Genomic DNA, 14,255 nt, shown 5'->3' with positions numbered 1-14,255 from the left:
TAGGTTGACAGGCAGCCACTGGAGATTTTTGCGGAGGGGAGTAGCATGCCCTGAGTGTTTCTACACAAAGATGATCCGGGCAGCAGAATGAAATATAGACTGAAGTGGGGAGAGACAGGAGGATGGGAGGTAAGAGAGGAGGCTGATGCAGTAATCTAGTCGGGATAGAATGACAGATTGAACCAGCAAGGTAGCGGTTTGGATGGAGAGGAAAGGGCGGATCTTGGCGATGCTGCAGAGGTGAGACCGGCAGGTTTTGGGGATGGATTGGATGTGTGGGGAGAATGAGAGAGTGGAATCGAGGATGACACCAAGGTTGCGGGCTTGTGAGATGGGAAAGAGGGTAGTGGCATCCACAGTGACGGGAAAGGCAGGGAGAGGACAGGGTTTGGGAGGGAAGATAGGCGTTCAGTCTTAGCAGGGGTGGGTCACCGCTCTCTCCATTTTACAAGTAAATTGGCCAGGTTCTGACGCTAGTCCCATGAAACAAAAGTTCAAGTTTCCTCTTTCTGGTAAATGATCCTTCTTTCTGTTCTCTTTCACATTCAAGAAAATCTAACTATATATAGAGTTATATATAGTATGAATATATATATACAGTTGTCTTTCATACTCAAAGGCCATTATGATTACGAGCTGCTGGAAGTAAGAGAGGAATTTCTCCAGCCACTTTTCCAGTGTGTAATTCCACTGTCCAGAGAAATACACAGCAGAATCACAATTGGGATGGCAGAATCCTGACAGCTTTACAGCTGATGACTTAGCCACTGATGGGATATGGCTGGGGTCAATATTCAAGTGACAGTGATAGCCAACTAAACACAAAGGACAGAAATGGCCAAGAATTTTCTCGTGTCCATGCATAGAGTGGAGGAGAAAGTCACTCATTCATTCATTTGTACTTATTGAGCACTTACTGTGTGCACAACACCGTACTAAGTACTTGGGAGAAACACAATGTAACAATGTCTCCCATATGCACTTACATGGTTTGCACAATAAAGGAGCTAAACTACAAATAATTGATCCACAAGCTTTCTTGGAGGATTTGGCCAAATAGCAGGGGCATTGCTCCTTCATGGAATGTACCAAACAGCAGTGACTCGGATATAATTCATTAATTGTGTTTTTGTCAATCACTTGCTAGCTACTTGTTACTTAGCTTACTAGCAAGTATAGCTAGGAAGTCACTGACAATATATGCCAAGCACTGTTCTAAGGGCTGAGGTATATAAAAGGTAATCAGGATAACTTTGTTGTTATCCATTTTGCTTAAGAAGGAATGCTGATGGAAGAGCTCAAGGAAACAGATGTGGCTTTATGGTAACAAGTCGGCAACATATAGAGATGGTTCCTACCCAACAACAGGATCAGAATCTCTAGTGTTAGAAATCCTTTCTTTCAATCCTGAGAAGTTTTCAGAAAATTATTTTCACTTCTAGGGAGAACTCCATTAACATCCAAGAGTCTGATGAAGACCATATCTCTAATGGCACCAAATCTTCTTTCTGACGAAGGTTTGCAAAAAAAAATGACTAAAGTGGATTTTACTTGGAACAAACCTGCATGTCCCCCTTTGGAGGATTTTAACTGATCTTGGGAGATCTCACTTCTGTTTCCTTGAAGAGCACTTTCTATAGAAAACGTTCACTAAGAGGTGAACGCTATGATATGAATTACCTTAATCCATTATGAACAATAACAACAACAGAGTTGCATCATTCTCGCAGTGCTATTTCTCCACTGGCTGAATTCACTGAGGAGTTTCAAAGTGTCCAGGAAATTTGCTACCTTCTATACCATCCTGTTATGGTGTGTAACATCTGCAGAAATTCTTCAAGGATGAATGCATCCATAGGCCAGGCAGATGTGAAATAAGCAACAAGTTATTTGGCTCGGTATATGTGCCCGATTTCGGCCTGTTACCTCCTTACAGGAGTTCTGATTGGACAAAATATTTCATATTTCCTAACTAGGCATTTGAAGGTGCACTAAACTGGCCCCGATATAGCAACAGCAGCTGAGCTTTCACTACTTCGTTCAAAGCTATTTAAGGAGCATGTACTGTGTGCAAAGCACTGTACTAAGCACAGAGGAGAGTACCATACAACAACTGACAGATTCCCAAACCATAACAAATTCACAGTTTAGAGGGAACCGAAGGGATAACTTTGATATCTTCATAGCAGTGAAGTCCAGTATTTCTTCAATCAATTCATTAATAGCATTTATTGAGTGTCTGCTGTATACGGAGCAATCAATAAATCATATTTATTGAGAATTTACTTTGGACATCACACTGTGCTAAGCATGTAGGAGAGTACAATACAGTTGGTTGACGTGATCCCTGACCTAAAGGAGCTTGCAATAGAGTGGGGGAGATAAACATTAAAATAAATTACAGGTAAGGGAAGCAACTGAGTATAAGGATATATATACCTAAGTGTCATGGATGTGTGAGTACAAAGCACTGTACTAAACATTTGAAATAGTAAAATAATTATAAGAATGATACTTACTAGGGTGCCAAGCACCGTACTAAAAACTGGAGTAGATGCAATCAATAAATCAACCAATCAGTAGTATTTATGGAGTGCTAACTGTGTTCAGGGCACTTTACTAAGTGACTGGGAGAGTACAACGCATCAATATAACAGACACATTTCCTGCGAACACAGAGCTTACAGTCTAGAGGAGGAGAAAGAAATTAATATGAATAAATAAATTATAGATATGTACATAAATTCTGTGGGCCTGGGTTGGGGGATGAATGAGGGGACCAAGTCAAGAGGGAAATGAGAGTTTAGTCAGGGAAGTCCTCTTGGGGGAGATGTGCCTTTAGTAAGGCTTTGAAAGTGAGGAGAGTAAATGTCTGTTGGATAGGAAGAGGGAAGGCATTCCAGGCCAGACGTAGGTCATGATGATGATGATGATGGCACTTGTTAAGCACTTACTATGTGCCAAACAGTGTTCTGTGTGCTGGGGTAGATACAAGGTAATCAGGTTGTCCCACGTGGGGCTCACAGACTTAATTCCCATTTTACAGATGAGGTAACTGAGGCACAGAGAAGTTAAGTGGCTTACCATGGCGAGGACATGGGTGAGGGGTTGGCAGTGAGATAGATGAGATCGAGGTAGAAATAGAAGGGTGATGTAAGAGGAACGAAGTAATAGTAATGATGGCATTTGTTAAGCGCTTACTATGTGCAAAGCACTGTTCTAAGCGCTGGGGGGATACAAGGTGATCAGGTTGTCCCACGTGGGGCTCACAGGCTTAATCCCCATTTTACAGATGAGGGAACTGAGGCTCAGAGAAGTTAAGTGACTTGCCCAAGGTCACACAGCAGACATGTGGCGGAGCCGGGATTCGAACCCATGACCTCTGACTCCAAAGGCCGGGCTCTTTCCACTGAGCCACGCTGCTTCTCAAGTGTGGGCTGGGTTGTAGTAGGAGAGTAGCAAGGTGAGGTCAGAAGGGGCAAGGTGATCGTGTACTCTACACCTAATGGTAAGGAGCTTCTGCTTTACATTACCCCAATGTAAGCATATCTGACACAGTTGAATTCCCATATGGGGCTCCCAGTCTAAGAGAGGAGGAGGACAGGGATCTTATTCCCAGTTTTACAGATGAGGAAACTGAAGCACAGAAAGTTAAGTGGGAAGCAACGTAGCCCAGAGGAAAGAGCACGGGCCTGGGAGTAAGATGAACTGGGTTCTAATCCTGGCTCTGCCACTTGTGTGCTGTGTAAACTTGGATAGGTCATTGAACTTCTCTGTATCTCAGTTACCCCATCTGTAAAATGGGATCAAATCCTAGCCCCTCCCACTTAGACTACGAGCCCTTTGTGGGATATGGACAGAGTCCAGTGCTCACTATGGTGCCCAGAGCTTGGTACAGTGTCCAGCACCTAGTACAGTACCTGGCACATAGTAAATACTTAACAAATAGAATAATTACTGTAATCTTGTATCCACCCAGGGCTTAGTACAGTGCTTGGCACAGAGTAAGTGCTTAATAAGTACCACAAAAAATAGTGACTTGCCCAAGGTAACACAGTAAGTGGAAGAGGGGTTTAAACCTCTTGTCCCTTGACTCCAAGACCAATACTCTTTCCACTAGGTCATGCGTTCTGCTTCTCATATAAAATGAAAATACCTGATCCCTGTCCTCAAGGAGCTTACAAATTAAATTACAGATGAGACCAAGTAATAGAGTATATAAGATTTGAGATACTGCCCAATGTAATATCTCACATAGAAAAATAAGTGATAATGATAATAATGATGATGGCATTTGTTAAGCACTTACTATGTGAAAAGCACTGTTCTAAGCACTGGAGAGGTTACAAGGTGATCAGGTTGTCCCACGGGGAGCTCACAGTCTTAATCCCCATTTTAGAGATGAGGGAACTGAGGCACAGAGAAGTTCAGTGACTTACCAAAAGTCACACAGCTGACAACTGGCAGAGCCAGGATTTGAACCCACCATGACCTCTGACTCCAAAGCCCGTGCTCTTTCCACTGAGCCACGCACAGGGTATGCTTTCTCTGACAGGGCTACAGAAGGTCATCATTAAGCCTCTTGAAGGAATTTTAATTCTCCAGAAGATGGACATCAAACCATCTGGACAATTTAACTAACATTTTTGGTAACTTATGAGATTGCTAAACTAAATTTGGATTGGATTTGGAGAAGTAACATGGCCTAGTGGAAATACCACAGATGTGGGAGTCAGAAGACATGAGTTCTAATCCTGACTCTACCATTTGTTTGACATGTGACCTTGGGCAAGTTGCTTCACTTCATGGCACCTCAGTTTCCTCAACTGTAAAATGGGAATTAAATACCTGCTCTTCCTCCTCCTTGGACTGTGAGCTCTTTGTGGGACAGAAACTATCCAATCAGATTATCCTGTGTCTACCTCAGGGCTCAGTACAGCATTTAGCACATAGTAAGCACTTAGCAAATACCACAATTGTCATTATTTTCATTATACTTCTAATTATTATTATTGTGTTTAATGATGGTGAGATAACCATTCTACATTATGTATAGCAACAATAATCTGAATGACTTTCAGGTTTCACTGTCAAGGAGTAATATTGTCCATCAAGAGCTATTTTTGTGTTGGAGTATATTCAAGATGGGTTTTGTTTCATCTGAAAGTGGGTGGCTATTTTGGTGATTAAAACCTGATGCAGGGCCCACTTGTGCAGGCATGGGACATTCTTATTGATTTTCCCAAGTCCAGGTGGTCCCTAAGGTTTTGCTCCTTCTTTCTTCATCACAGAATGTTGGCTCTGCTGCTTCAAATCTATCCAAATACCAAAAAAAATCTCTCTTCTCCTTCACCCATAAAAGTCATTACTATGTCACCCTGGACACATTGATTTCACTTATTGAGTATATAATCCTGAGTGGTCTCTCAATTACCAAAACTATCTGCTTTCCCTTGTATTCTTCCCTTAAGAGGATTCCAATTACCATTAGAATGTACTAAAAGGAGTTTTTTAATTAATGTGTATAATGAAAAGGAAGACTTAAGCATGTACAGGAAATGGCATTCATTGCTCCGACAATTCAAAATACATTAAAACCTTCAAGTATGGTTCTTTTAGAAGAGATTATGCCACAGTGATTTTCCTTAAAGCATTTGAAGAACCCACTGGTTTCTTCCTTCTCCCACTGAAAAGAAACAACGTAATTCTCAGAAGGTGATTCACTTATCTCCTGAAGTCATTATTTGGCTCCATAACTTCCTCACGGCATTTTTCACCTCCTCATTTCTCACAGTGTAGATCTAGGGTTATAACATGGGAGTACTGAAAACATAGAATATGGCCACTGTTTTGTCCATGGGGAAGGTGGAGGCAGGCCTCATGTAGGTGAAGATACAGGGAACAAAGAACAGCATGACAACCTTGACATGAGAGCCACAGGTGGAGAGGGCTTTGCACCTTCCCTCTGAACTATAATTTTTTAGGGAGTTCAAGTTGACCATGTAGGAGACGACCAACATGAGGAAACAGACAGTGCAGATCAGGCCACTGTTGATAGCCACTGACAGGCCCACGACGTAGGTGTTTGTGCAGGCGAGTTCCAACAAAGGGTACATGTCACAGAAAAAAGGATCAATGACATTGGGATCACAGAAGGGCAGCCGGAATAGAATGGGAATCTGAATTATTGAATGAAAGAAGCCCAATACCCAGGCTACCCCCACCAGTAGGACACACACCTGCCAGTTCATGATGATCAAATAGTGCAAGGGTTTGCAGATGGTCATGTAATGATCAAAGGCCATCACAATGAGAAGGATGACCTCTGTCATTCATTCATTCAAACATATTTATTGAGCGCTACTGTGTGCAGGGCACTGTATTAAGTGCTTGGGAAGTACAAGTCGGCAACATATAGAGACGGTCCCTACCCAACAATGGGCTTACAGTCTAGTCCTTCCAAAGAAGTGTGATAGAAAGAGCTGGACCATACAGCCATCATAGGATATGACTTTTCTAGCAGACAGGCTGTCTACAATCATTTTGGGAGTAGTGAAAGAGGAGTAGAAAACACCTATGAAAGATAAGTACCAGAGGAAGTAGTACATAGGGGAGCTGAGATTCTGACTGGCCTTGATGGTTATAACCACAAGCAGGTTTCCCAAAAGAGTTACCAGGTAAATGATTAGAAACAAAACAAATAAAGGTTTCTGCAACTCTGGATTCCGGGTAAGTCCCAAGAGAATGAATTCGGTCACTTTGTTCATTTTTTCCATCAATTCAGTGTTGGTGATGATCAGACTGGTGAGCATGCACAACAGAGAACTGGTTTACTTGAAAAGATAAAGATAATTGAATTTCTTTAGCACCATTTTTTTTCCCCATGGAACCCAAGGTACTTAATTTATATTACCTAACATTTCACTCATTCTTGAAACACCTTGGTCCCATTTGACAGAAAGAAAAATCAAGGCAAGTAACAATCAGTGGTATTTACTGAGTGCTTACTCTCTGCAGCACTCTGCAGCATATCGACTGCTTTGATAGGCTGAATCCAGTATTCTTTCCACTTAGTTCAGAGCTTGTCCACCAGCATGATTAGTACCACTGGTAGCATTTCACTTGGATTTTCACGCTTTAGTCACACCTTCCTCAGTCCCACAGAATTTACGTACCTACCTGTAATTTATTTATTTATAATTAATGTTTGTCTCCGCCTCTTGATGGTAAGCTCATTGTGAGCAGGAAACATGTCTACCAAATCTGTTGTATTTTCCTAAGTACTTAGTACAGTGCTTGAGGAGCAGCAGGGCCTAGTGGAAACAGCATGGGCTTGGGAGTCAGGGATCGTAGGTTCTAATCCCGGCTTCACCACCTGTCAACTGTGTGACCTTGGGCAAATAGATTAAGTCCTCTGTGTCTCAGTTCCCCCACCTGTAAAATGGGGATGAAGACTGTGAGCCCCATGTAGGACAACCTAATTCCCTTGTATCTACTCCAGCGTTTAGAACAGTGCTTGACACATAGTAAGCACATAACGACTACCATCATCATCATCATAATCATGAGTGTTCTGCATACCTTAAGTGCTCAGTAAATATGATTGATTGACTGATGAATTTCACAGCACACTGGAGCTCCCAACAGAAGCCGTTTTGCTTTACTTAGGGATAATCACAATAATAATAATAATAATAATGCATTTGTTAAGCTCTTACTATGTGACAAGCATTGTTCTAAGTGCTGGAGTAGATACAAGGTAATCAGGATGTCCTACGTGAGGCTCACAGTCTTTATCCCCATTTTACAAATGAGGTAACTGAGGCACAGAGAAGTTAAGTGACTTGCCCAAAGTCGCACAGCTGACAAGTAGTGGAGCCAGGATTAGAATCCACGACTTCTGACTCCCAAGCCCGTGCTTTTTCCACTAAGCCACGAATCGGCTTGCTGAATTGTTTGCTTTAGAAAAGTTTTGTCTCTTTTTAGTAGACAAGGTGTACGTACTGTCAGGTTAAGTTTATTCTCTCCTCTCACTGTGAATGCCTCCAATGGCACAAGTTAGACAACTAAACGTTCCTTTTTCATATAATCCTTTTTCTGTGATTCCACTCCAGAGATACGTCCTTATAGGTAAGGGGCTCTATTAGAGAGAGGAAGCAAATGGTCACAAAGATTCCTGATAATGCTCATAATCCATAAAACTTCAATCTCTTTACTTTTTTATTCTCAAAATAAGGGGTTAATTATTGAATTAAGGATATTGAATGCTCTTTCTTGTTCTATTATCAATTAATCAATCAATCAGTGATATTTATTGAGTGCCTGGAGTGCTATATTCAATGCTTGGAAGAGTACAGTGCAATAGAACAGTGCTCGTTGTGAGCAGGGAATGTGTGTGTTATATTGCTATAGTGTATTCTCCCAAAGTGCTTTGTATAGTACTCTGCAGATAGTAAATGCTCAATAAATATGATTAACTGACTAGATTAGGTAGACCTGATACCTGCCCACAAGAAGCTTACAGACTGGAGGGGGAGGCAGACATTAAGTTAAATGATAGATGGATATGCACATAAGTGCGCTGGAGCAGGGATGAATGTCAAAGTGTTTAAAGGGTAGAGACCCAAGTGCAGGTAATGCAGAACAGAGGGAAAATTGAAGAAGTGAGTTCATAGTCAGTAGAAGCCTCATGCAGGAGATCTGATTTTAGAAGGCTTTGAAGATGGGGAGAGTAGTGTTTTCAGAAACAAGAACAGTCACAACAAGAACATACCTAGGAGTTTACTCCTCTCCTTCCAGGCATAGGTTTCTACTAAATCCCCTTTTGGACTTCTGCTTCCCAGAGGAAAACATGGAAATGTGTAGGATTCATCCTTTAACGCATTGCCCTTGCCCCTCCCCACTTCCTGCTCTCCCTCTTTAATTATTATCAACTCCTTAGATTCCTTGTATCCTATATCCTGCAAACTTTCTCTCAAACTTTCAATGCCCACCCACTCTTTACATCAATCAATCAATCAATGTATTGAATGTCTGCTGTCCTGGTTCTCCTGGTTCTCATCATCAATCATCAATCGTATTTATTGAGCGCTTACTGTGTGCAGAGCACTGTACTAAGCGCTTCTCATCTCTCTGACTGCTCAGTCTCAATCTGTTTCCCAGGCTCCTCCTCTGTCTCACATCCCCTAACTGTGGGGGGGTCCCTCAAGGTTCTGTTCTAGGTCCCCTTCTATTCTCCATCTACACCCACTCCCACTCATTCTCTCCCATAGCTCCAACTACCTACCATCTCTATGAGAATAATTCCCGGATCTATACCTCCAACCCAGATCTCTCTCTTCTGCAGTCTCATATTTCCTCCTGCCTTCAAGATATCTCTATTTAGATGTAACACCGACACCTCAAGCATAACATGTCCTAAACAGCACTCTCTTATCTTCCCACCCAAACCGTGTCGTGTCCATGACTTTTCCATCACTGCACACAGCACCACCATCCTTCCTGTCTCACAAGCTCATAACCTTGGTGTTATCCTTGACTCAACTCTCTCATTCAACTCACATATTCAATCTGTCACTAAATCCTCTAAATCCAACCCTTACAACATCGCTAAAATCTGCCTTTTCCTCTCCATCCAAACTGTTACCATGTTAATCCAAGCACCAACCTATCCGATCTTGATCACTGTATTCACCTTCTTGCTAACATTCCTGCCTCCCATCTCTTTCCTCTCTAATCCATACTTCATTCTGATGCCCAGATTATTTTCCTACAAAACATTCAGTCTATGATTCCCCACTCCTTACCATCAGCTTTAAAACACTTAATCACCTTGCCCCCTCCTACCTTACCTTCCTCCTCCCTACTATAACCCAGCCCAGACACTTCACTCCTCTAATGCCAACCTACTCACTGTACTGTGATCTCATCTGTCTCATTGCCGACCTATTGCCCATATTTTGCCTCTGTCCTGGATGCCCTCCCTCTTCATATCCAACAGACAATCACTCTCCCCACATTCAAAGCCTCGTTGATTTTCCTGAATAAGCCTTGATTTCCTCCTCTACCATTCCCTTCTGTGTCACCTTTGCATTTAGATTTGCATTGCTCCCTCAGCCTCACAGCACTTATGTACATATCCATAATTTATTCATTTATATTGTCTGTTCCTCTAGCCTGTAAGCTTATTGTGGGTAGGGAATGTATCTATTAACTCTGCTACATTGTACTCTTCCAGGCCCTTAGTACAGTACTCTGCACAAAGCAAACACTTAATAAATGTGGTTGATTGATCAATTGGTTACTGTGTGCAGAGCATTTCACTGAGTGCTTGGGAGAGTACAGATATGGACAATATTTCTGAAGGGCCACACATAAATGCAGTGAAAAAGGCATTTTGAGCACCTGTTTACATCTGAGATTTGCAATAGAAACACATAACTGTTCCCTGGATTCGTAACTGGTTTCAGGTGTGGGACAAATTAGGTCAATTCCTAAATTTATTTACAGTTTTGTGGAGGTTATTGGTGTACTAAGTATGTGGTTTTCCAATTAGCTGCCTTTATATAAGCACATAAAGGAGAAACGGACATTCATATGGATTTTACAGTCTCCAGACGTGATCATCATTAGAGAAAAATGCTGGCCAATAAGAGTTAGAATAAAATTCCTTTTAATGAAATGAATAAAAAGTCACTGAAGTAATGATCTGCCAGAATGGAAGAGATGTATTTGTTAAATGTGTAATATTAAAGTGGATAATTTCCTGTGTAGTATTGTTCCCCAACCTCAATAGCTCATTTGATAAACTACTTTGGCTAGTAGCTCGCAAGATAGTCCCTCTCAGAGACACACTCATGGATTGACAGTTGCATCCGTCGCTCCCCTCTTCTATCCATATTTCACTCTGAGCCCAGCATCATTTTTTATTGCATTTGTTAAGTGCTTACGTTGTGCCAGGCACTATACTAAATGCTGGGGTAGATACATGCTTATCTGGTTGCTAATCAGATTGGTACAATTTATGTCCCAAAATGGGCTCTCAACCTTAACCCCTTTTTACAGAGGAGGGAACTGAGGCACAAAGAAGTTAAGTGACTTGCCCAAGGTCAGGCAGCAAGCTAAGGGCAGGGCAGGGATTAGAACGCAGGTCCTTCTGACGCCCAGATCCGTGCTTTATCCATCAGGCCACACTGGTTCTCTAAAATGTTGATCTTTCTAATATGTTGTTCTGCCACATCTCTCCACTCCTCAAAAACCTCCAATGGTTCTCCAGTCCTCTCTGCATCAAGCAGGAACTCCTAATCACTGGCTTTAAAACACGCAATAAAATCTGTCCTTCTTACTTATTCATTCTCTTTTCCCACCCAACTAGGACTCTTTGCTCCTTCCAGACGATGATTCATTCTTGTCTCTTCTGCTAGGGATCGCTTTCTCATGTTTTTCTCTCTTCCTGGAACTCCCTCCTTCTGAAAATCCTACAGAACCCACTCCCCCACTTTCTCAAACTCCCCAATTTCAAAGTGCTACTGAAATAACATCTCCGACAAAGGGATCTACTCTAATTGATTATTTCCCGTACTCAGGCTATATTTCCTTCAGTTGATGTCTCAGCACTTCAATGCCACCTGAGTACCTAACAAACTCAAGCTTCTTTAACACTTATGTCCATATCTTATATAATAAATTATTCAAGCAGTAATTCATGTACACCTCCCCTTTTCCTCTTTACTCCTCTCTCTACATTATTTCAGTATCTGTTTCCCCTGCTAAAATGCAAGCTCCTTAAGAGCAAGGACTATGTCTACTAATTCGATTGTACTCTACCAAGTGCTTAATACAGTGGTGCTCAGTAAATTCATCAATTTACAGTATCCTGATTTCTCCAAGATGAAAACAAAGTGTGACATTTTTCCTTGGGAGGAGTGATCGAACCCTATCCAAACACTCCCTTTCTATGCCTTCGTAGATGTGGATTTCTTCCTTTGTTCCCTGTTCACCCAACTTCAGCGATGGCTTGCCCCAATTACATAGTCCTTGAGGTAGGACAGGCACCAGCCTAAAATGGTTACGTAAAGGAACTAGTGGCCACTCCATTCCAGCCACAACCATGTTTTCCAGCTTTGTTTCCTTATCCCCGCCAAAGATACAAACTCCTAGAAACTAGAAAAGCATCAGGTCTGAGATTCCATAAGAACCCAAATGGCTTCTGGATAAACCTAAACTTGACCTGAGGTGTCTTTTCTTGGAGTCACGTCCAGATTTAGAGCAGCAACGAATTTTAGTCCAATTTCCATTCATTGCCAATCTTTCTCTGCAATATTAGCTCAAGATCCTCCTCTCAGAACATCTAGATCCTTTATGAAGGGGGACGTCTAAGTGCACTAAAAACTTGGTGAAATTTCCAAGTCAATGAGAAAGAATATATTTTGCTGGGACTGTGGCAAACATCTCTACCAGACTCGATTTGTCCATCCTTCTCTAGGTATGCCCTGAAGCAGGTTCATTAGGTACACTGTTTCTCCTCTCACATTCAAACTTGATTCTACAGATATTCAGGAAACTCATAACGTTCTGTCTAATCAGCTTCATGGGAATATGACCAGTCTCCCCTTGCGGAAGGGTTGCCCAAGATGATGCCAAATTTAATTTTGCTTTAAAAAAATGAGTATAGATGCAGGGAAGGAAAAAGACATTTTCACTTGATTTTGATCCCAAAAGAGAAATCATTTCTGTTTCTCTTATTACCATCGTCTAATTGCCAGTCACCGGTACCTTGCAACCAAATGTCCCCTGGTGATTTGGAGAAGGTAGCTGAGAACATTTTTCAGATAATTTTGGAGGGAAATTTTCCAGCTCATTTGTCTGGGCATTTCAAGCAAAAGAAATTGCTCACTTGCTTGCCTGACTTTTGTATCTCTGATTTCACACATTTGTCAAGTGGAAAGAACATCAATGGGCACTTTAGGTTGATAATGTCTTTAATAGAATAAATCAATCAATGATATTTATGAGCACTTCCTCTGCGCAGAGCACTGCACTAAGTGCTCGGTAGAGTAAAATATATCAGAGTTAGTAGACACATTCACTGCCTCCAACAAGCTTACAATCTAGAGGACAAAAGTATTGAGTCTGACAAGCAGAATGCTCCTTTAGGGAAATAGCCAGTGTAACATCTTGGCAACAGGAAGCAAAATTATCAGTTCAGAAAACAAAAACAAAGATGAAGAGAGCACAGGTCCTACTATAACTAATCCATTCTAGGTTTATTTAACATCTGATCTTATTATGTATGGTAAGTTCACTTGTTTTTACTGAATGTTCTATTTTGGTCTCAGTTTAACAGATTTCGCCTTAAATTCAGGCAAATGTTGGGCTTGCACTCCAACCTTGCCTTCCTGCTCGCGTGATTGGCAAGAGTCTTTCTGATGAACAGTTTTCTCCAGATTCACAAGTCCTATGCTGGATGTTCCCTGTTCCATTCCCAAACCTACCCAACCCTTGCCCCCCAGCGACCACATTTTGTGGGGAAGGAATATTTTACACCCGCAGAAAACCTTTCTTCTAGGGCTGTCCATAGATTTGGCCAAAATTAATGCATTAATTCTGACAGAATGCATGGATGAAAATATTATCCACAAATGCCAGCTCATCTACATTGCAGGTCTATATAGATAACACCCACTTAATAATGGCTATCATTCAGCAATAGAGATGGTGTCCATTCAAATAGCCTTTCAAAAGACACAAGGTCCGGCTCTCTTGGAATCTTCCTGAAGACTTCATTCTCCTATTTCCAATGCCAACCTTCTCGCTGTATCTCGATCTCATCTATCTTGCCATCGACCTCTCACCCATATCTCCCCTGTAGTCTGGGATGTCCTTCCTCTTCATTCCTAGCAGCTTGGCTCAATGGAAAGAGCATGGGCTTTGGAGTCAGAGGTTACAGGTTCAAATCCTTGTTCTGTTAATTGTCAGCTGTGTTACTTTGGGCAAGTCACTCAACTTCTCTGAGCCTCAATTACCTCATCTGTAAAATGGGAATTAAGACTGTTAGCCCCCGTGGGATAACCTGATCACCTTGTAACCTTCCTAGCACTTAGAACAGTGCTTTCAATACAGTAAGCACTTAATAAATGCCATTATTATTAATAATATTAATATCGTTATTATTATATCTAAAAGGCAATTACTCCCTCCCTCTTAGAAGTCTAATTGAAAGTACTTCTCTTCCAAAAAGACTTCCCTGACTAAGC

General features: G+C 41.6%; 1 protein-coding gene across 1 annotated transcript; it reads right to left on the bottom strand.

Moving 5' to 3' along the window:
* Positions 1–5,807: 5,807 nt before the first annotated feature.
* On the bottom strand, positions 5,808–6,776 carry LOC119921539 (olfactory receptor 4A15-like). The gene is made up of 2 exons (XM_038741681.1): positions 6,457–6,776; positions 5,808–6,330 (listed from the first exon to the last, which is right to left on the bottom strand). Exons 1-2 carry the CDS (start codon positions 6,774–6,776, stop codon positions 5,808–5,810), a joined length of 843 nt encoding a protein of 280 aa, XP_038597609.1.
* Between the last annotated feature and the right edge of the window lie 7,479 nt (positions 6,777–14,255).

The sequence above is a fragment of the Tachyglossus aculeatus genome (assembly GCF_015852505.1).
Source record: "Tachyglossus aculeatus isolate mTacAcu1 chromosome 12 unlocalized genomic scaffold, mTacAcu1.pri SUPER_6_unloc_3, whole genome shotgun sequence".
In the NCBI taxonomy this organism is placed as follows: domain Eukaryota; kingdom Metazoa; phylum Chordata; class Mammalia; order Monotremata; family Tachyglossidae; genus Tachyglossus; species Tachyglossus aculeatus.
This window is presented reverse-complemented; position numbering and strand designations above follow the sequence as displayed.

Bases quoted from the DNA above. Each gene is read 5' to 3' on its own strand.
- LOC119921539 (XM_038741681.1), bottom strand. From the start codon at position 6,776: ATGGAAAAAATGAACAAAGTGACCGAATTCATTCTCTTGGGACTTACC. The intron at 6,331-6,456 runs GACTAGACTGTA...GAATGAATGAAT, and splicing joins CTATCACACTTCTTTGGAAG to GACAGAGGTCATCCTTCTCA.